General features: G+C 50.5%; 1 protein-coding gene across 3 annotated transcripts in view; it reads right to left on the bottom strand.

The window, feature by feature from the left end:
- Window positions 1-21,987, bottom strand: part of ARHGAP39 (Rho GTPase activating protein 39) — a 184,987-nt gene that overhangs the window by 47,197 nt on the left and 115,803 nt on the right. For all 3 annotated transcript variants that reach the window (XM_035125366.2, XM_035125365.2, XM_060277558.1), the window contains exons 4-5: window positions 10,063-11,449; window positions 2,486-3,047 (exon numbers count right to left, since the gene is read on the bottom strand). In XM_035125366.2, coding sequence (XP_034981257.1) covers window positions 2,486-3,047; window positions 10,063-11,449 — 1,949 coding nt within the window. The remainder of the gene's footprint in view (window positions 1-2,485; window positions 3,048-10,062; window positions 11,450-21,987) is intronic.

Here is a 21,987-nt window from a genome sequence, read left to right as displayed (position 1 = left end):
GATTTTGCTGGCGGGAATCGCTGTCACTTCAGCAATGTCAGAAATGCAAGCCCGACACCTCATTGGCCAGAGGGGCCAAACAGATGCCTCTGGGTGTCCCATAAGCAGGGCAAGGAGACAATGGCCTTCCCCTGTTGTTTGCTCTCCAGCAGCTGGCAGCCCAAGGTACACTGCCTCTGAAGCTGGAGGTTCTATTCGATTATCATGCCTAATTACTGTTCTTCCGTTTCCATGTCAAATTTTAAAAGCCAGCAAGGTAGGCTGAAACCCTACCCACCTGTGCTCTGTTTCGCCAGAGTGGTGCATGCCTCTTGCGTGCTGCTTTAGGGTTGCTACAACCAGCAGAAAAAAATATTAAGTGGTCATTATGACCCTCAGAGATTTATAAGTTATCCGGTGGCAGGGGAGGGGGCAAGGCTATTTGGGAGCCATCGTTCTAAACTACAAAGCCACAAATATTTCAGACGTTTCTTCAAGGGAGCTGTTCCAAACCCTTGATCATTTGGGCTGCCCTTTCCCAGCCAACCATTCAAAGAATCGTGCAATTGTAGAGTTGGGGGGGGGACCCGAGGGCCATCTAGTCCAGCCCCCTGCAATGCAGGAATCTCATCTGAAGAATCCCAGACAGATGGCCATCAAGCCTCTGACGGCCACCAGTTGCTCTGATGTCAGCTGCTACCGCTTCTCCCTTGCCACACTGCTTTTAGCTCAAAGGCCTTTTTGCAAACATTCAGACTGATGGCTTCACAGACCAGCCCTTGCTAACCAAGATTCCTTCCAACTGGCCAGGCCAATCATTGCATTTCTAGACCTCCGCATGCAAAGCAGGGGTTCCAGGAATTGAGTTATGCTGCTTTCCCCACTGCCATTTCTTCCTGCGTTTTTACAAAGCCCACCTTCTGCAAGACATTGAGGACTAGGGACTTGCTGTCTTGAAATGGAGTCGAAGGCAGCAGAGTAAAGAAAGCAAGTTTCGAGCTGGACTTGCTTCCTGCACCTTGAACTGCAGAAAGGGGCCATGTGGAGGTCTTGCATCCTGTTCGGTCCAAAGGAGACTGTCTCCAAGGGATACATGGCAAAAGGCGAGGGAGCAATCCATTTCTACATCTCGTTAATGAAATCATTTTCCTCCTGCTGCTCGTCAGGCGGAGAACATTAGCTGAGGGAGGGCCGTCGGTGGGGAGCCGGGATGTGGTTTGCTGCTTAATGATTTAGAATAACAGCCGTGTGTTAACAGAGCCTAGTATAGCCAATTACCAGCTTTAACTGCAGAGCCCTATTGCAAAAGCGGGTGGAGAGATGAGCTCGCTGATGATTCAAGGACTGCCACATTGCAGCTGACATTTATAGGGAAATGACGCAGTTTAGCAGGATGAGGGTGAAATGCAACTTTGTAAAAGAGGCAGCAGCTGATGTTTCCGAGAGAAGGTGGCGGGGGGGGGGGAGAGCCCTCCCCTCCTTGGTCTTCGCTTTTGACTCAGGGGCTCCCAAACGCCCACTCAGGGGAAGTGATGTCATTTCTTCAGATTCCAACCAAATTGTCAGGGGGACTCCCTCCAGGGAGCCTCCCCCCATCATCCTAACCAGTACTTCGCCCAACAAAAGCGGCAGCAGCGGGTCAGGGGCAGGAAATGAGGAGGGGGGCGGAGTGGAGGAGGCACAGCTCAGTGATGTAACAGAGCCCCTGCACCACTCCAGCCAACAAGTAGGAGAGGGAGCAGAGCCGCTTCCGGCGCCCAAATTGAGGCGCGTGCCCAAACACAAGGTTAGAGGGCGGCATTTTGGGGTGCCCAAGCTTTTATGCTGGCCCCGGAGCAGAAGGGTGCCATTGCCAGATTCTGCGAGTGACTAGGAGGTTATGTTTTCCACTGCACTGTAAATACTATGCACAATAAAACCGTTAAAGACAGAACGGACTTGGGCGTGTTTACTCGGGAGTAGCCACAACAATCCCCTGACACAGACCTTAAATCTACCAGGACAAAATCCATCCGGAAACCCCCCCAGCACAAGGGCACCATCAAAATTCAACAGAGCTCTGCTTGTTTTTCGTTGTGAAGTTTGCTAATGATGCTAATACTGTATGGCCGATTATGAGTGCTGTGTCGCTTTATGAACTTTCATAATACGACTTTTCTTGCAGCTGTGCCGCTCGGTCTATTTTTTGTCATTAACCGTGTTTTATAGAAAGCATCTGTTTTACAGAAACAAAGCAACTATTCCAGCCCTTACCCTTTTGGGTTATTTTACTTGGTCAATATCATCAGGGGGGAACTGAAAAGAAAGAAAAAAACCTCATGCTTTTTGTGTGTTCTCCATATGCATGCAATGTCTAGCTCAGAGCCACCAAACTCGTTTCGTGCCGGATCTCACACTGGATTTTGCTGAGCCTCAGAACTGGGCAACCCATGTTTCCTAACCCCTTGAGCTGCCCACTTTGGGTGGTGCTGACCAGGTGTGCCCTTCCCTTTCCTCGCTGCCTTACCTTTCGTGTCGTGCACCGGATCCATGTGCCTATAGATGTACCCTTCTAGGTAGGAGTGGAACTTGGGCGTGGGAGGGAAGAAAGCCAGGCAGATGGACATGAGCTCCCAGCCCCGCGCGAGGCTCTCGTAGCGGAAGTTCTCGGTGGTCTGCCGGCACAGCTGGATGTAGAGTTCGTCCCGGAGGCCCTGCATGCTCCAGCCCTTGGTGGCGATCTCCAGGGCCACGTTGAGCTGGTCCGCCTTGGCCCTCCGGTCGCCCATGTACATCTGGATGAGCTTGAAGATCTCGCACGCTTCCTTCTTGACGTTGCGGTCGGTGGTCATGATCATGGGCTTCTTGATGGACTCGCTGCTCCAGGCCAGCATGTTGGCAATGGAGACCTTGCGGCGGAAGAGGCCCTGCGTGTGCTTGTTGAAGTGCTTGGAGGCCCAGTTCTCGATGTCCGTCTCCGAGGAAGGCTTCCGCAGGTTGAAGGTGGGGAAGACACAGCTGGTGCTAGGCATCATGTTCCGGTTCTGCCGGCTGCTCTCAAACTGCGCACAGGCGCCCAGGTCCTCCGACTGGAAGGGGGACAGAGAGACAAGGCAAGAGTGACGAGGAGGGCAGGACCACCTGCCTCTATAGTCCAGGGTGGATAAAAATCAATGTTTTTTTTTAATTAAAAAAAATCGGTTTTTTTAAAATATAATTTAAATCAGATTTTTAACATTGGATTTTTAAAATAAAATGCTTTTGGAGGAAAATATCTTTCTAAAGTTAGTTTTCTGTTTAAGTTACATTATAGCCCAAAGGCTATTCATCAGGAAATAAGGACTTGTTTTAAGTTTTTCATGTGTGCTAAAACTCAGTCCAAGTTTTTTTTAAAAAATTGTTTAACCACATCAGTTAACAAACATGGATGCATATGCTATAGTGTTATTGTTATAGTTAAATGGTTTAAATTGTTATTAAGGAAATGATTGTTTTTCTCCTTCCAATAAAGTACAGCAGAAAAGTTGCCCAAATATAAACTTATTAAACTTCACAATACTTTCATAATTATCTGTCTATGTATTTCTAATAGTATGACCAAATCAGTGGTTTTTGGCATAACTACTCTGAAAAATTATTATACCAAAAATGAAACCTTCATCTGGTTGTAAATATTAAGATTATACCAGCAAGAATGAGTCTTTCTGTTTTTTAAAAAAAGATTTAAATCAAGTCTTACTGACTAGTGATTTAAATCATGATTTAAATTACATCAAATCCACCCTGCTTGATGCCATTCAACTGCAGAGCTGGAAGGGGGCATCCAAGGGTCATCTAGCCCAACCCTCTGTACTGCATGCAGGAGGATCCCTCCCCTCCCGTGAGATTGCCCCCAATATACACCCACTGGACCGCTTCGATCAGCAGAGCTGCCACTGCTGCAGGCGCCACATAATACTCATTCTGCATTTGTAATAATTCAATCTCTTAGTGTGGCAGCACCTACACTTTGGAACTCCCTGCCGATTGATAATAGTAAGAACTGTTCCCACAGTGGAACTTTCTCCCTCGGGAGTGGGTGGCCTCTCCTTCCTTGGAGGTTTTAAGCAAAAGTTGGATGGCCATCTGTCATGGATGCTTTAGCTGAGATTCCTGCATTGCTGGGGGTTGGACTAGATGACCCAAGGGTTCCCTTCTAACTCTACAATTCTATGATATCACCATATTCTTTCTGGTGCCTGCTAAACATGGTTTTGTTCATAAGGACCTCCCCAGATATTAAGAAAGCTGATGAAAGTTTTATTTCGTTTTTAGTCTGTTATTTTAACTTTTCGACAGCATTTTCCTTTTGGGTGACTTTATTGTTTTATCTTTTCCACAATCCGCTTTGAGGTTGTTGCTGTTGTTTACCACCAAGTGGCGTATAAATTTTATGAAATAAAGTAAATAAATAAGTGACCAGCACCCATCGTTCAGCCCAGACACTGAGGTCCAGCTCTGAGAGCTTTCTGGTGGTTCCCTCACTGTGAGAAGCGAAGTTACAGGAATCCAGGCAGAGGGCCTTCTCGGTGGTGGCGCCCGCCCTGTGGAACTCCCTCCCATCACATGTCAAGGAAATAAACAACTACAGTACCTGACTTTTAGAAGACATCAGAAGGCAGCCCTGTTTAGGGAAGTTTTTAATGTTTGATGTTTAATCGTCTTTTTGATATTCTGTTAGGAGCCGCCCAGAGTGGCTGGGGAAACCCAGCAAGATGGGCAGGGTATAAATATTAAATTATTATTATTATTATTATTATTATTATTATTATTATTATTATTATTATTATTATTATCTGCCCCAGAGCTGAAACCCTCCCAACTTCCCACCCCTCTTGGCCAGTTACAAACAGCATCTAAGGCCTCTTTTGCAGACATCTCTTTCCCACAAATTTGGCCGGCATTGGAATCATCTCCCCCTCTACTTATTAACCCTATTTCGTGGTCCAGACCCATAGTTGGAGCTGGTTAATTGATAGCACTTGGGGGAAAAGAGTCAGAACTTGGGGGACGAATCTCTTAATTGCATCTAGAAGATCCCTAGCTGAGTAACAGGTTGGGGACAGATGCCTGGCTGAGATCCCCCCTCCCCCAGGGGAAACTGAGGCTGAACCTTTCTGCCTGCCGCTAAGTGTGTACGACACCCCCGATGAAAGCCTAAATACCTTCTCTAGGACTTCCCTGCCATTCTGTTCCATTAACATTCATTTCTCAGCCAGGATGGAGAGAGTTAAACACTTCCTTCCCCTGCCCCCCTTGATTGCAATTCTGAAAATAAAAGATAACATCAGCAAACAAGATGCTCGGTTCTCCAATGATGCTTTCTGAACAATGGTAGCTGTCATGGAGATATTCCGTGCAACGGCTCACAGGTGCCAGAGCAAACCGTGGCGTTTTTGCAGCGGCTCGGTTCCTCTGTTAATTCCTTTAGGCCAGACTTCGCTTCTGCCAGCTTCTGCCAACCTGGTAAAACCTCCAGATGTTTTGGGCCACCGTGTGTCGTCATCCAAAACATCTGGAGGGCACCAGGTTGACAAAGGCTGGTGTAGTTTCAAGGGCCTAAATAAACTTTCCCCTTCCCTAGATCACAGGAAACTCAACTAAAGGTGAGCTTCTCTGCCGGAGACAAGAATCTCTCGCTGGGTCACTGACTGCACCACTAAGACACATGTGCACATTGTTATATTATCATTGCAATCAAATCCTTGCCAGGGGTATTTTTAATTACCCAGATAGGAAGAGTTTTGCTGCTTTGCAATCAAATCCTTGTCAGGGGTCATCTAAGCTCCCAGTTAGGCCCCAAAGAATCTGGGGCGTAGCAAATCATTTCCAAACACCGGGAAGCTTCTAAGAGCTTGGAGCAAAGACACACTGACATACCCACCCCTAAAGTTGAGAACAGCCTTGGAATCCAAGGAAGGGGGTAAAGAGTCCAGGGGTTGGCTTATAATAAATCACACACTTCTAAGTGTGCGCTGGGATCAGCCTGGAGTGCCATAAATAGCTGTGCAAAAAAGCCGATTGATGGCTCCATGGAGAGCGAGGAGAAGGAAGAGGGAAGCAGAGAACAGAGGCCCTGCCCAGGGAAAAAAAAAACACCCCTTAACTTTATCAAATTTATACACTGCTCGATTGTCAAGAAACCTCAAAGCGATTTACAAAATAATAATAATAATGCAATGAAATCATCGCTAGGGAAAAAAAGATTTAAGACATATGAAAAGTTAAAATAGCAAAAGACCAAGAACCAATAAAAAAAGTCACGTCAGCTTTCTAAGTATCTGGGTAGGCCTGTCCATGTGAGGCTGTTTTTAGCAGGCACTGAAAAAGAGTACAGTCGTACCTTGGAAGTCGAATGGAATCCATTCCAAAAGTCCGTTCGACTTCCAAAACATTCGGAAACCAAAGTGCGGCTTCTGATTGGCTGCAGGAAGCTCCTGCAGCCAATCGGAAGCCCCGCCGAATGTTCAGCTTCCAAAAGAACATTCGAAAACCACTTCCAGGTTTTGATTGCTTGGGAGCCAATTTGTTCGGGAGCCAAGGCGTTTGAGATCCAAGGTACGACTGTACAGAGAAGGTACCTGCCTGGTATCAATCGGCAGGGAGTTCCAAAGCACAGGTGCTTGGCACACTAAAAGATCAAACCCGTACAAACGTGGAACGGGTGTCATGCAGCCCCCGCAATAGTGCCAGTTCTGTCAATCGATCTTGCAGGTAAACTGGTCTCAAGCTGTTAAGGGCTTCAAATGCTAATAGTAACACCTTGGACTTGGCCCCGTCGGTAATTGGCAACCAGGGCAGATCTCTGTTCTATGCCCAAGGCCTCACTCCTGTCAGCCCTTGCGCTGCAGCTTCCAAGGGAAGCCCCACACAGAGCACACTGCAGCAATCTAGACATGAAGTAACAAATGCATGGGCCCTTTGGGTGGAAGGGCTTCAGAGAGCTTCCCAAGAGCCATGGGCCGGGAAGGAAGCAGAGGGGCGTTGAGGACGTGAAGGTCCCCCAGGCTAACTGGGGTCCCGAAAAGGGCAGGGGCTCTGGGCCACGCTCCCTCACTTAGGGCTCCTTCAAGGCAACTGGAGATGGCATGTGTTCCTTGGAAGCTGCCTGGATACATGGGCAAGGGAAAAAGCAAGGCCGTGGTGTCATCAGCCGCTCAGCTCTGGCTCACCGTATCTGCCATGGCTCTCACAGAATCTTAAGTGTTGGAAGGGACCCCCAAGGCTCATCTAGCCCAACCCCCTGCAATGCAGGAATCACAATTGTCTTCCTTCCTTTCTCCCTGCCCCCCCAATCAGCCAAGAACACTCTCTTGAACGTACCATCCATTCATCGACTTTGATCAGCGATCTGGCATGCAGGTAGATGGGGATTATCTCATGCCCTTACAGCAGTGGGGGCAGTGGGTCTGGCTGTTAAGCGGCAGGGGGTTGGGCCAGATGACACTTGGGACCCCCTTCTAACTCTATGGTACTTTTATTCTGCTGGTGGCTGCTGAATGCTGGTGGAGCTCCCTTCCTTTAGTAGCCCTAGAAACACGGGAAGCTGACTTACCCCAGATCAGAGAATTGGTCCGCCTATCCCAATGCTGCCTGCTCTGACCGGCAGCAGCTCTTCCGAGACCTGAGCCAAAGTGAATCTGTCGAATGCCTTCCTCCCAGGTCCCTTCAACTGGAGGTGGCAAGAACAGAACCTGGGACATTTCTGCATGCAAAACACCAAGCTGTGAACCCTGCCCCCTTATCCCTTGAAGTCTGAGCCAAGGAAGGAAGCTTCCCTGCTTGGGATGACATTTGACAGCCCATGTTAAACAGGCCTGGAGGGGGGGGCAGGGGGAGGGGGGGCTTCAAGCCCTCTATTTCTGCAGCTTGTCTTTCTTCTGCTGAATCTCCATCTCCCAGCAACACCAGACTGCTAAGCGGAGCATCGTTTCCCCTAAGGGTTTGGATGGTTTGGCGTAGAGAGGAAGAGGAGAATGCTCTCCCTTTAGAAAGAGCAGATTCAAATGAACAAACAGAGATTGAAATTTGAATCGGAAGCCCCTTCCAGGGTGCCTTTATGAATTAGAGAGAGAGAGAGAAAGGGAGGGAGAGAGATCAGACCAGGCCCCTTGATGCTACGCAGAGCATCAGCCTGCTCAAAGTATGACTCATCCAAGTTTATTTGAAATCCTCTCCCCACTATGTTATTCACACAAAGCCTTTCCTTTCCCAGAATCAAAATACTTTCGAGCTATTTTTTCGTGTGTGTGTGTGTGTGTGTGTGTGTAAATGTCAGCTGCTCAGCGCTTCCAAGATCAGAAGTGGAAAAACCCCAGGACGTAGTTCAAAACCTAAGGTTTGGGTACCCTGGCGAGCTTCGCTTAAGCACTGCACTTGGCTTGGTAAATCATCCTGCAGCCCTATCTCAGAGTCTTGCTTCTCATCTTTTAATTTTCATCTGTTGCCATAGCTGCTCTCTCTTATTATAGAATGAAATAAAAGAAAATCAAAGGGGGGTGGGAGGAAAGAGAGAGGAGGCGTCCATTCAAAAGCGGCGTTCTTCGTAGAGGAAAGAACATCGAGAGGCCCGTCCTTCCCCAATTTGAATTGTTATTACACTGTATGTCAGCTAAGAAAGCTTTATACGAGCGCAACGTCAGATAAAGACTGGCTGGGGTTTGGGCAGATGAACTTGACGCATCTCCAAGCTCACGGAATAATCTGCTATGGGGCTCAAGTCTATCCATCAATTGGTAGACTTTTGACTTGCTTAATAACATCCCTAAGAGATGTCCGTGAAGCCAGACTGAACACTGTGCGGCACCTCACCTGTTGCCAGACCCCCCAACTCCCACCATCCCCCAGGTAGGGGGATTGCCCATGGTCAGCAATGATGGGTGCAGCTGTTGAACAACATCTGGGGGGGCACAGGATCTCCAACCTGTCTTAAAGCATCTGGGGTGACCGGACAGACCAGCTGGCTCCACCAGTCTTGCCTTCAGTTCAGCATCATTTTTTGATTCCTGGAAGGCCAAGAGGCTTCAAGGAGAGGAGAAGTAGAGACACTGGTTGGTTTGGTGGTTTAATAAAGCAGACATCTCAGAATCCTAGAATTGTAGAGTTTGGAAGGGGACCCCAAGGGTTATCTAGCCCCTGAAATGGAAACCAGAGGCATCAATGAAAGCAGGTCTCCAGTTTTTTAGCAAAGAAGGACGTAAGAACAGCCTGGTGGATCAGGCCCTCGGCTCTCATTGCTCTGGCTGCTGCTTCTGAATGCGATTGCCTGGAGAAACAGTTTGGTTTATGGGTATCACGGATAAATTGACATAGGGCAGCACAGGAAATGGATTAAACTGAAACTGTAGGCAAGTGAGGGTCAAAGGTGGCGAATGATGCAGAGAAGCGGCAGGAGCCAAAGGAGCTGAACATAGGAAGCTGCCTGGTGCTGAATCAGACGACTGGTGATACAAAAGAACCACAGAATTGTAGAGGTGGAAGGGACCCCAAGGGACATCTAGTCCAGCCCCGTGCAATGCATCCAACAGCATTGTCGAGACCGATTCGCAGTGGCTCTCCAGGGTTTCAGCCATAGTCCTATCCCACCCATCCCTGGAGACACCAGGAATTGAACCCAGGACCTTCTGCATGCAAAGCCGAGGCCCTATCACTGAGCTATGTCCCGTCCCCCAAAGGACACCGAGCAATACCAGTACAACTCAGGCTGGAGACAACAACTCTTCTATAGCGTTAGTTCAAGGATGCCAAATATAGTAGTTTCAAAATCAGGATTAGAGCACAAGGGCAAAGAATATCCCAAGTTCAATCCCTGACGGCATCACCAGGTACAGCCGGGAACGTCCCCTACCCGAAACCCTGGAGGCAGCCACTGCCGGTCAGTGCAGACAATACTGAGCTAATGGACCAATGGTCTGACTCTGTAAAAGACCGCTTCCTGTGCTCCACAGCCCTAATCCGATCCCCAAAGAGGTCCTTCTTAAACGTTTCCTACTCTCCCTCGTCATCGGAGGGACGATTTGCTCCCGCAACGGACCCTTCCTGAAAGGGGCACCTGAAGCGCCTTACCTGGGACGGATGGAGGTACGGCTCGGGCGACGCCAGGTTGGTCTGCACCGACACGCTTTTCTCCAGCAGGATCTGGGGGAAGCCAAGCTTCTCGAAGGTGTTGCGCTTCCAGTGCTTGTTCTCCTGCTGGGCCAGTGCCTCATCCTCGCTGAAGGCCCGCACCACGGGGCCCGGCATGGGGAGGGGCACCGCTCCGTCGCTCTCGTAGCCGGAGCCGTCCTTCTGCGAGTCCCAGCTGCTCCTCTGCCGCATGTGGTAGTGGGCTTGCTGGGCCTCCCATGCCAGCCGGGCCTGGGCCAGGAAGGGCTCGGGGAAGCCCCGGGTCGACTCGGCCTCCACCGACCGGCTCTCCATGCGGTTCATCTGAGGCCGGCTGCAGCCCGAGGGCAGCCTCTCCTCCGCCAGCCCTTCCTCCCGCTCGCCCGAGCCGTCAGTGGAGGAGGCGTTGGGGTCGTACGAGAGCGACGGCTTCCGGCTCTTTCTCTTGCGCGTGCCGGGCGAGTAGCCTGTGGAGGACATGGTGTTATGCTGGCTGGACCACGACATGGAGTCATCCCCCTGCGAGACGGGCGGGCTGTGCCGGAAGTCCGCCCCTTCCATGCTGCTGTAGTCCCCAGACTTGACCTCCAGCCGCTGGTCCCTCACCAAGCAAGGGCTGTGCTGGAGAGAGTAGGAGCCACCGATGGGGTTCGGCGAGTATTTGTGCCGCAAGCCAGTCTTCATCTTGGGGCTGGAGCCCGACTGCTCGACGTAGACCAGCTGCCGGACGTACTCCTTGCCGGCGGGGCTGTACTCCAGGCTCATGAAGCGGTCGGGCCCTTTCTGCTTGGTCAGGACCAGCTGCTGGTAGGGGGAGTTGGAGCCCTGCTTGGGTGACTGCAGGAAAGGGTGTGGCTTGCGGATCGGGGACTTCTGCGGTGAGCCGGCCTTGTAGCTCCCGCTGGCCTCAAACTGCATGTCCACGGGCGGCTCGTCGTAGATGGGAGCCTGGTACTCCATGGGTGGCTCCTCGTACAAGGGCGGCTCGTAGGCGTAGCGCGGAGACGACGGCTGCGACTCACTGGAGTGCTTGCGGTGCTGGGCCTGGAGCGGGGAGCAGAAGGAGTCGCCCCGCCCCAGCAGCGGGGAGCAGCTGCCGACGTGCTCAGCCCGCTTCAGAAAGGGCGACTGCTTCCTCTCTGGGAAGAAGACAGAGTTGTCCGAGTCGGGGGCAAAAGTCTGGAGGTTGGGGGACGGCTGGCCGCCCGAGGGCCGGCGCGACCGCGTGCCCTGCTGGTTGTCGGGGGTGTAGCCGTTGCCCTGGTGCATGAGGAAGCTGGGCTCACGGTCCGTCACCTTGATGAGCATCCGCTCCTTGGTCCCCGTGTTCCACCGGAGAGATGATGCCCTGGGACAAGGAGAGAGGCAGAACACAAGGCAGCCATCAGAAGCAGGAGAAAGGCAAGGAGCACCTTTTTATTTTTGCATTTTTAAAAAAATCATTACCTATAACACTGTAAACACCTGAGAGGGACAGAAACAAACAATGGCTTGCCAGCTTCACATCATATGGTCCACAACTTAAGAGATGCAGAGTGGAGAAACGATTGTGGCAGAGACAGAAAAGCAACGCTACGCATAATAAGATTTTGGTTCCACAGAAGCACAGCGGAGTGGATGGTAAGAAGTTCTGCATTATAACCAAGTCAAGATATAATCATGCTTCCACTCACCCAGACTGAAAGCAGAAAAGCACCAGGGGCCATTCAAAGGCTAGTAATAAAGGACAATCCCCATTCCTAATATAACTACCTGGAGTTAGTGCAACAGGACACAGATCTCCAGCAGACCCGAAAATGCATTTGATAGCCAACCCAGATGCCAATGCATGTTTCTTTTGCTCATGGGGTACTGCACCATGTCCGAACCAGGCTGGCTACTCCTGCCCTACGACATTTTCCAGGCCTGAGATCCTTTTGCCTGGAGATGTCACAGACTGAGCCTGAGACCTGCTGTGTGCAGGGGCCAATGAAACACTCTTAGAATCCTAGAGTTGGAAGAGACCCCAAGGGCCATCCAGTCCAACCCCCTGCCAAGCAGGAAACTCCATCAAAGCATTCTTGACACATGCCTGTCAAGCCTCCGCTTAAAGACCTCCAAAGAAGGAGACTCCACCACACTCCTTGGTAGCAAATTCCACTGCCGAACAGCTCTTACTGTCAGTCTTCTAGACTTGAAGAAGGCTCCGAGGCCCAGGGATCAATGCTCTCCCCATGGACTTACGATGGCAAAGTCCGGTCCTCTCCAGCCCCAAACCTGCAAACGTGTACCCGGAAACTTAACATGACCAAGGGCCGTGGTACAAGGCATGCAGAATTTGCTGGGAAAGGAGCATTCGCCAGAGGCAAACATGGTTTCTCTTCCGTTCTCATCCCAGGCTGGCCAGGATAGTCTTGTGATGGAAGGAGAAGAAGGACATGTCACCCCACTTGCTGTACGGGCAATCTATCCGGAAGATAAATTGTATATCGAGGAGTCAATGATCTGACATGGTTGCCCTCTTCCTGCCTTTGTTCCTTCCTCCCTCTCCTTGTCTCTAAAGTTCTAACAGTCTATATAATGTCCCAATCAGTTAGGAGGAAGAGATAGTGAGGGGTACCTTCTTGGATGTTGGACATTGTTTTGAGAAAGTGAGGCACGGGGAGGGGGTGACTAATGAATAATCTGCACATATCTAACTATCTATAAATTGGATGGTTGTGGGCAAAACGTCTGAGAAGCTCGTGCACGGACTGATCTGGCCGTGGGGCCATGCAAACTGAGGCTACCTGGGGGAATCACTTCTCCACTTCTTGAGGGCTTCCAAGTGGCAGGTTGAAGTGCATGCTTGGTATGTACATACTGCTTGCTGTTTAGAATAAAATCTTCCATCTTCTCACCCACTTGTGTTTTGTATTACTTCTGAATCTCATTTTAAAAGAACCACCTTGCATTTGGCAAGACACCCGCCACGGAAGCATTCAGAAAGGCACCTGACCCACATTCCCCGTCCGTGCACTTTTAGGTTCACCAAAACTGCACATTCAGCAGGAATGGAAATAATATTAAAAGGAAGAAAGGGGGAAAGCCACCCTTGACACTATGGCTCCCGGTTCCTATCGACTCCTCACCATTGCTATTCCAGGGGCATTTCCGCAAGTGAGGACCTCCGACTCTTAATTGGAGTTTGCCGTGGAACCAGAGATTTTCCTTCCTGCTCCTGATTAATATTTCATGCGCAGAAATAATTATAATCTCGTGATCTTCGCGCCATGACATTAACTTGCTCGGATGGCCCTGCCGAAGTTCTGGGAAGAGCTGCTTTCGGACTCTCTGTCTTGGGACAAGACGCTTCCTTCCACTGACCTGCCTGCAGGCAAGCCCCTGCTTGTCTGCTAAGGCGCCTCTGCACATGGCAAGAGAACTCCGGGGCTCTTCTAGAGCTCACAGATGGCTCACGCCATGCGCTGTTTTCGGTGGAAACGTGCCAGGGATTGAACCGGGGGTGTCCTGCATGCAAAGGGGCTCTGGCCCGGAACCACAGGCCCTCCTGCACTTCCACGCCTGTCCCTGCCGTTAGGCAGAGTGAGGTGGTTGCCTCGGGCAGCGGATGCTGGAGGGTGGCAAGCAGCAGCAGCAGCAAAGCGATGGGGCGCAGAACCTGCTGCGGCCAGAGACAGTGGAGGGCACGGTCTGGTTGGTTGGAAGTGCCCCTGAGCTACAACCCTCCCCTTCCAAAACCTATGATTTAGACCAGGGGTCAGCAAACCTTTTCAGCAGGGGGCCGGTCCACTGTCCCTCAGACCTTGTGGGGGGCCGGACTATATTTTGGAAAAAAAATATGAACAAATTCCTATGCCCCACAAATAACCTGGAGATGCATTTTAAATAAAAGGACACATTCTACTCATATAAAAGCATGCTGATTCCTGCACCATCCGCGGGCCGGATTTAGAAGGTGATTGGGCCGCATCCGGCCCCCAGGCCTTAGTTTGGGGGACTCCTGATTTAGACCAAAGATAAAACAAAACCGTTGCACCACAAAACGTGCAAATGTCGATGCAACATGCAGAATGCCTTGTTAAAAGGCACATGCGTTCACACAAAAAAGAGTGCTCAGGCGACTTAGTTTGTAGACATTGTTTAAGGAAGCGCCTAAACCACAGCGGCCTCCGAGTGCTTGTGGCTGTCAAAGGTTAAGCGAAATCCTAAGTGTGCCATTTTGGCAACTGCCAACGCTAATCGGATCTTTGAATCGCAGCTCCCGCGGGCCCTCTTCTTACGGCAGTGAATGCCATATTAAGGATATAAATGTGGTGATTTAATGGTTAAATTGCAACGTTGAGGCCGCTTCTTCATTGCCTCCACTTAAGAGCGATTATGCACGAAATGCATTAGGTGTGATCATTGGGGAGCTTCCTTTAAGCAAAACAAACCTTTTCCTCGGAACATTTTTTCAGGCGGAGCGGGAAGATTGTGGGCGCCCACCACCTCCCTCTTTTCCCCTGCTTCTTTTATTCCAAACAGCAACAAGGCATTCATTCATTCATTTTCTGTTCCCCCCCTTCCCTTCCCAAGGGGCCCAGGGCCTCCTTTCAATTTTGGCCACCCGTACCTGGCTCCCTGTCCCCTGAGCCTCGCAATGCCGGGCCACACTATAAAATGAAATATGCAACAGGCAGCTGCAGATCTTGTTCACTTAGGACAGCAATGGGTTGGATGAGGGATGAGGGTTGGATCATAACATGAGGAAAGCCCCCCCCCCAGATCTAGCCAGTAGCCCATCCTGTCCAGCATCTTGTTCTCGCGGGGGACAACCAGATGCCCATTATGGGAAACCGGCAAGCAGGATTCGAACACAGGAGCCCTCTCCCCTCCTGTGGTTCCCAGCAGCTGGTATTCAGAAGCACTGCTGCCTTCAGCTGTGGAGCAAGAGCATGGCCATCTTGCCTAGAAGCCCTCCGTAGCCCTGTCCTCCAGGAGTTTCTCTAATCCTCTTTTAAAGCCATTCAAGTAGGTGGCCATCACTGCCTCCTGTGGCAGTGGGTTCCATAGTTTAACTAGTTGATGGACAAATGTAAAGTACTACACTTGGGCAAAAATAATAATGAAAGGCACAAATACAGGATGGGTGACACCTGGCCTGAGAGCAGTACATGTGAAAAGGATCTAGGAGTCTTGGTAGACCACAAACTTGACATGAGTCAACAGTGTGATGCAGCAGCTAAAAAAGCCAATGCAATTCTGGGCTGCATCAATAGGAGTATAGCGTCTAGATCAGTGGTTCCCAACAGGTAGTCCGGGGACCCCCAGGGGTCCGCGAGCTATGCCAGAGGGGTCCTCAAGATGCTATTAGATGCCAAGCCTCTGGCCCGGCGGAACTGCCGCCGCCGGTGCGCGGGCGCCAAGCGAGCCCGGTGCATCAACCGGGGAGCCGCTGAAGGCCCCCCGGCGACCGCCCCGGACCGAGGCTGAGTGCGCCCGGCCGGAGACTCGGCGAACCCCTGGGCCTAGAGGCCCGAAACCGCCTTCCAGGCCGCGGACCCCGCGGCGACCGCGTGGGCGTCGGAAACGTCCGGCGGAGCAAGCGAGGAGCTGCTGAGGCCCCCCGCAGGCCCGTCGGGCCGAAGCCGAGGGCACCCGGCCGACGGCCAAGCGGAGCTCCGTAGCCCGAGACCTCCCACCGCGCAACGATCCTGGGGGGCCTGCCTCGCGACTGCAGTCGCCATCACCCCTAGCTGCCCAAGAGGGGGAAGGAGCCCCCCCAAGCGAAGGCCCCCGATCCCGCAGCTCCTGCGCGCCACACGGGGAGCCTCGTGGGGACCCAAAGAACAAAGGCTGCACCGAACCTGCTGGCGCTGGCGCTGCTACCGCCGCAAATACAGCCACCCCCAGAGGAGGAGAAAAGAAGAGGGGACAACAGGGAAGAGAGGGCCCCACCACCACCCTCAACCCAGGTGAAAGGGTAGAAACCTCCCCCCCTCCAAAGGGAACCCCCCCGACCCCCAGACGGCCATCACACCGCCGCCACCACAGCCACCACCACACCAACGCCCCCCCCAAGAAGGATAAAGAAAAGAGGAAAACAACTGAAAAATAAATAAAACCACTTTTTAATTTTAGGATTAGGAATTAATGGGGGTCCTTGTCACAATAGCGGCTCGATGAGGGGTCCTCGAGAAAATTTTGTTGGGAACCCCTGGTCTAGATCAAGGGAAGTAATAGTACCACTGTATTCTGCTCTGGTCAGACCTCACCTGGAGTACTGTGTCCAGTTCTGGGCACCACAATTCAAAAAGGATACTGACAAGCTGGAACGTGTCCAGAGGAGGGCCTGTTTAGCCTGGAGAAGAGAAGGTTAAGGGGTGATATGATAGCCATGTTCAAATATATGAAAGGATGTCATATAGAGGAGGGAGAAAGATTGTTTTCTGCTGCTCCAGACACGGAGCAATGGATTCAAACTACAAGAAAGAAGCTTCCACCTAAACATTAGGAAGAACTTCCTGACAGTAAGAGCTGTTCGACAGTAGAATTTGCTGCCAAAGAGTGTGGTGGAGTCTTCTTCTTTGGAGGTCTTTAAGCGGAGGCTTGACAGGCATATGTCAAGAATGCTTTGATGGTGTTTCCTGCTCGGCAGGGGGTTGGACTGGATGGCCCTTGTGGTCTCTTCCAACTCTACGATTCTATGATTCTAATTCCCATGTTCGAGACTTGGGGAATAAACCTGTTCTGGGTGGAATAGCCAGGGGGTGGGGGTGGGGTGGGGGCGTGGCATACACCTTGATCCAGGCCCCCATGGCCTCTGCCAGCCACACCACTTCCTGGTTCGGGATCACTCAGCCACAGTGGTCGATGCTGTGGTGACTTCCAGACTGGACTGCTGTAATCTGTTCTATGTTCCCCTTGGAGTCAGTCTGGAAGCGGCAGTTAGCGCAGAATGCCATCACTAAGCTACTGAGTGGTACGGCAAGGCAGGGTCATATGGGGGGAGGGCATACATTTCTGTTTGCCTTTAATAGGAAACTAACTAATTCACACTTCTTAAATCAGTACGCAGACTGAAGCACAGCTATCACGCAAAAATCACACTCCTCTGAATTTTGCGGTGCAGTTCTCCAGCCAACCAATGTATACAAAAAGGCCTAAGTAAGTGAAAATTAGGGACCCAGGTGGCGCTGTGGTTAAACCACTGAGCCTAGGGCTTGCTGATCAGAAGGTCGGCGGTTCGAATCCCTGGGATGGGGTGAGCTCCCGTTGCTTGGTCCCAGCTTCTGCCAACCTAGCAGTTCGAAAGCATGTCAAAATGCAAGTAGATAAATAGGAACCGCTACAGCGGGAAGGTAAACGGCGTTTCCATGTGCTGCTCTGGTTTGCCAGAAGCGGCTTTGTCATGCTGGCCACATGACCTGGAAGCTATACGCCGGCTCCCTCGGCCAATAATGCGAGATGAGCGCGCAACCCCAGAGTCGGTCACGACTGGACCTAATGGTCAGGGGTCCCTTTACCTTTACCTTTAAGTGAAAATTACATAAAATGCATTCTATAATAGGGAAAGTCGATCACAAAAAGATGTGCATGTTGGTCCAAGTGCATGCAAAAAAGGGGGGGTTAATTAGGAGAAAGGTGCTCTTAAATGCTGATGAATTTTCATGAGAATTTCTTTCGAAAAATTGCCAATTACTGAGGAAATGTGGAAGGCTGAACTTAAGATAGAAAAAACAATTGGAGAGAACAGAAACTGACATTCGACCATCCTTAATCACGTCACACCTTTGCTTTGGGAGTTGCACTGACTGCCCATTTGCTGCCGGGCCCAATTCAAGGTGTTTGCATCAGCAAACAAAGCCCTAAATGATTTAGGGCCCAAATACTTAAGGGGCTGCCTACTCCTATTCCTGCCTTCTGGGGCTCCGCAATCTGCAGGGGACAGCCGTTCTTGCGGTACCTCTGACGGCAGTGACAGAGACAGGGTCTTCCCTAGGGTGGGGACATGGAGCTCCCCCTTGAATGATATATGTAACGGTCCCGTCCCCTCCACACTGGTGGATTTCAGAAGCCATCTGAAAATGCACCTGGCGATGCAGGCCTCCAGGTGAAATGCATTCATCTTAAATGGCTGCTGAATTGTTTTAAATCCTCGAACGGTTTCGCTATTTTGATTTTACGCGTGGTTTGATGCCAGTTTGTGCACTCTCCCTGAGATCTCTTTGGACGAAGGCAGCCTCGGAAAACAAATAAATAGCTGCAGAAGCTAAGATTTTTAAACATGTGGGGAGGGGAGGGTTTTCTATTCGCTTCCCCGACCAAGACTGAAATTATGAACCCTCCCTCCTTCCCTCCGCAAGCTGGGAGTCTTGGGGTAGGGTGGCTGTCTCCTTTGAAGCCAACGGGGCACCCTCCACACCCATGATTAGTTAGGGGAAAACAAGACCTCTAACTATCTGTTAAGGATGTACGCTCTTGTGTAGCTTGGCCCTGAGCCATCAGCTGCTAAACAACTGTTTAGTGTAACTTAACTGATAAACTATCATTAACAACCAGCTGCAAAACCAGTACTGCAATCCACAGTTTGAAGCATGTTTACAAACTGGTTTGTGCCAACCATGGTTTGGCGTGATGTTCAAAATGAGAAACCAGTGTTAGTTCACCTCCAGATACTGCTGAATTTAGAGACCTAGAGTGCTGGGTGGACTGGAAATTGGAAGACAGGGAAGGAGTTCCCAGCATATTTCTCCTTACATCTGGAAACTCAAACCACAGGTTGGTGCGATTGGCTGAATTTAACCTCTTTCCCTTAAGCAAGAGAAAGGTGTTGTCAGCTTGGGGGTGTCAAGTCTGGATGATGCCCCGGGTCCCTTCCAATTCTTGGTGTCCTGTACCCAATGAGCATTAAAATTTAGCAGAGGAGATTGATGAATCGGTAAGGCAAGTCGAGTCTATGATTCTACAAGTTCCTTTGTGTCCTCACCAGCATCCCAAAAGAATTAGCATGGTTGCAAGCGGTACAGCTGAGTGATGGCGCTCTCCTGGCTAATGGACGGGCCTTTTTCCCCACCCCTCACCTAGATGCTGGCAAGGAGAGCAATAGCGGTGTGTGAGCGAAGCTGGACGCAGGCTGGAATCTGTAGACACAGAGACATGCTTGTTCTGTGCTGGATGCAAAGCTGTGATAAATGAAGCACCAAGATGTTGGGGGTGTCAATGCCGTTGAGCATCTTATGCTCAGGTTGCATTTAGGTGTAAATGAAACCATATATGCTAAAGACACCACAGTCTCCGCTAACCTTCATTCCAGGGAAACCGAACCTAGGTAAGCACCTGGAATCAGTTAGCTGATTAATATTCCGCAGCCTTTTCATGGTGTTTGTGGGAGGGGGGTTATTGTTGTTGTCGTTTTGTTTGAACTCTTTATTTGTGCTTTTACCTTATATTTTTATCTTGTGAATCGCCCTGAAATCTTATGATGCAGGGCAGTATAGAAGTCAAAAAATAAAAATAAAAATAAAACAAGTCTCGCACCACCTGGGAGATTGGGGTGGTGTGTAGCAAAGGGGCAACTAACAATGGCACCAGAGATTCAATCCACTTTGGGTCACAATGTGACCTGGCTGAACACCAACGGATTTGGAAAAGCTGAATGAAAACGGATGGCGAGGACCCACAGAAAGGCGCACAAGATTGCTCACGGGATTTCTAAGAGGACGAGCATCAAGGTCAGGCGGGGAAGGCATCCGTCAGCCTTCAGAAGGCAGGCATGCGGCGGCTCGTCTGCCCCCAGCAACGCTCCGCTGCCCCTGTAGATTTTGCTCTGAGATTTGCTGCGCAGGCTGCAAAACCAGAGGAGGGAGCAGAGCCCCAAGCAGAGCAATCCCCGGCAGCCCCAGACCGGCCACGCCGGCCGGGTCTTCTGCTCCACGCGGCAGTTGCCGGGAAAGACCCTCCCCATGGCTGTTGCATGATATCTGCATGGAGCTGGCTACGCGATAGGGCCCTGCTCACAGCAGAAGGAAGGTCGCATCAAAGGAGGGAAGCAGCAACCTCTGAATGCTGCTGAAAGGGAGGCCAAAAGCTCCGGCTTCCCACCCCAGCACGTGCTCAGGCAATCCAGCGCAAACAAAATTAACCTCTGGGAGGAAATGCAGGGCCAAAAAAGGAGCAGAGCTAGTACTGCTTGCACCTCCCATTTTCAAATACATGAAAAGGATGACCTTGATCTCAGCAGAAAAGCATTGGGTTTTTTTTTTTTAATGGGAAGTTCACATGCTCCAGGGAACAGAATGGGTGGGTGGGGACGCCTTAGTGACAGATCGAGACAATCTCTCGGCTTCCTCGCTCAGGGATGTTGGCAAGGAAACTAAAAGGGTGCAAAGCCCTGGATGACTTGGGACCTAAATACTTGATGGAGCACCTCCCCTCTGGATGAGGCTGCCCACAAATTTAGGTTGCCCAGGAAGGCGCTCCTTCCAGCTCTTCTCCTCTAGTGGGACACGCAGGAAGGATGGTGGTGCCTTGCCTCTGAACTCCCTACCGAACCTGGAACCCACATTAAAGGTAAAGGGACCCCTGACCATTAGGTCCAGTCGCGGACAACTCCGCGGTTGCGGAGCTCATCTCGCTCTACTGGCCGAGGGAGCCGGCATACAGCTTCCAGGTCATGTGGCCAGCATGACGAAGCCGCTTCTGGTGAAGCAGAGCAGCACACGGAAACGCCGTTTACCTTCCCGCCGAAGAGATACTGTTGGTTTAATGCCCCTTTCTCCTGTCAGCCAGCAGAAAGTTTGCAGAACTTGGAGTTAAGGGTGTGCAGAGAAAGCAGTTTCTGCCCTGTCCTGAGCTCATTGCAATCAGTGCTACTTATGTTCCATCACAGTTCAGCTTCCACTAAAAACCTCTTATGTTATTCATCTCACTTTTCTGATATGGCTGAAACTTACGTAATTATGGAATTAATTTCAGTGTACTTCAACAGAAGGGAAATGTCAAAGCAATGCAGTAAAAAAAAATGATTTATGTAACTGTTGCAGACTACCAAAAAAAAAACCACCAAGGGTGAATACTACTCATTTTTCGCTTCCACGATTTCCATTCCGGACCTCTGATGGACAAGCAGCCCACTTCCGTTTCTGACAGAATTGTCCATCCTCTCAACTTGGGAGTAAATCACAACACGATCATCTTCCTCATTGTCATCATCATGATTGCAATGCAAACAGGAATACTCCAAAGTCAGCAAAACCAAGGAGAGCAGCCTGCGACGTAATCGCCTATTTGCTGATAGAACAAATCTCAGAAATGCTAGATAAGTCATAAAAATCAAGTGTGAAAAAGAGAAGCATTTGAAGAGTTACTGACTGCTAGGAAGTTATGGAGAATGCTGGAATTTTGTGCCTCAGACAGGCACCTGTAAGCCTCTTACAAAGGCCCATGAATGCCTGGCCTGGGTTCCATTGCTCCTTGTTCCTTTCCTAGAAGGGAACTGGGGTGGGGAAGAGAGCCAGTAACTGTGAGACTAAGGGGAAGGGTCACAGCTCAGTGGCAGAGCATATGCTTTGCATGTAAAAGGACCCCAACCTGCTGAATTACATTGTCTAAGACGCAGATCTTCACCATGCAAGTGTGGCCTCTGGGCAACTTTCACTGGCAATGTAGGAGAGGGAGGCAAATTTCCACCTAGATCTTGAAAAATATTCCCCAAACGTGTAATGGGTGGTCATCGTAGCTGCCTAACTGACCAGCAAGCCAACTCCAGTATAGGGCAGATACAGGTTGCAATGGACTCCCAGCAAACCTTCCATTCTCAACCTTGGATGAGCAACCTTTGTTGATATTCTCTGTGGCCTCTTTCTCTCCTCTTTCTCTCTCTCTCGGCTGCAAGGAGGAAGGGAGATAGGCAGCTCAGCCACA

Source organism: Zootoca vivipara, chromosome 8 (genome assembly GCF_963506605.1).
Source record: "Zootoca vivipara chromosome 8, rZooViv1.1, whole genome shotgun sequence".
Taxonomy (NCBI): domain Eukaryota; kingdom Metazoa; phylum Chordata; class Lepidosauria; order Squamata; family Lacertidae; genus Zootoca; species Zootoca vivipara.
Note: the sequence above shows the minus strand (reverse complement) of the source record. Positions and strands in the feature narration are given on the sequence as shown.